We start from the raw sequence: 729 nt of genomic DNA, 5'->3' as shown, positions 1-729 counted from the left end.
AACTCATTTTCGATTTTCCACGTATGGCTAGGAACACATTCTTCAATCAGTTTCCCATGTAAATGTTACCATCACATTATAAACAACATCCTGGGGAATGTTAAATGCTAAATGCTCCTACCAGGATTCGAACCAGATACCTTCCGCTTACCCTTCCAAACTGCCCTCGTGCAAATCCACTGTGACAACTCGATCGACACCCATCGCCTCATACATAAGTGCGATATCGCTGGCCGCCAGAGGGGTCGCTGGTTGCGTTACTGCTGGATCCCCTGCTACACCTTCAGACTCCATGTGCCTGAACAAAAAAACCTATGTGAAAAACGCAATATGAAGTGAATTATGAAATATGTTTTTCACTAGTGTTTTCCATATCAAAGATGAAATTCAATTCTATGCATATGAATAACATTATTATGGAGTCTCACCCGTTTAACGTGAAGTGGTGTAATACTCCATGTGAATTTCCGATGATACAATTATTTTCGCCAAGTGAAATGTGAGTTTTTTTGTATTACGGTTGAAACTCCAATGATATCAAATACTCAAACAAAAGAAACCCGAAACCCGAATATGAAAACCCGAAACCCGAACTCCTACCACAACTCCGTCAACACTCACCTTCCATATGCAAAGTAGGGCGTAATCAACGTAATACTCTTTGCACTCGCACGACGTAACGCTGAAATCTGAATAACAATGCAGTTTAACGTGAAATGGGTTAATACT

The 729-nt window shown here is 40.6% G+C and overlaps 1 protein-coding gene across 1 annotated transcript; it reads right to left on the bottom strand.

Moving 5' to 3' along the window:
- Positions 1-71: 71 nt before the first annotated feature.
- Pmar_PMAR005042 (hypothetical protein) lies at positions 72-294 on the bottom strand (the record flags this gene model as incomplete). The annotated part of the gene is made up of 2 exons (XM_002768295.1): positions 72-90; positions 152-294. 2 exons carry the CDS (start codon positions 292-294, stop codon positions 72-74), a joined length of 162 nt encoding a protein of 53 aa, XP_002768341.1.
- Between the last annotated feature and the right edge of the window lie 435 nt (positions 295-729).

This window comes from Perkinsus marinus (genome assembly GCF_000006405.1).
Source record: "Perkinsus marinus ATCC 50983 genomic scaffold scf_1104296968834, whole genome shotgun sequence".
NCBI classification, from domain to species: Eukaryota; Perkinsozoa; order Perkinsida; family Perkinsidae; genus Perkinsus; species Perkinsus marinus.
This window is presented reverse-complemented; position numbering and strand designations above follow the sequence as displayed.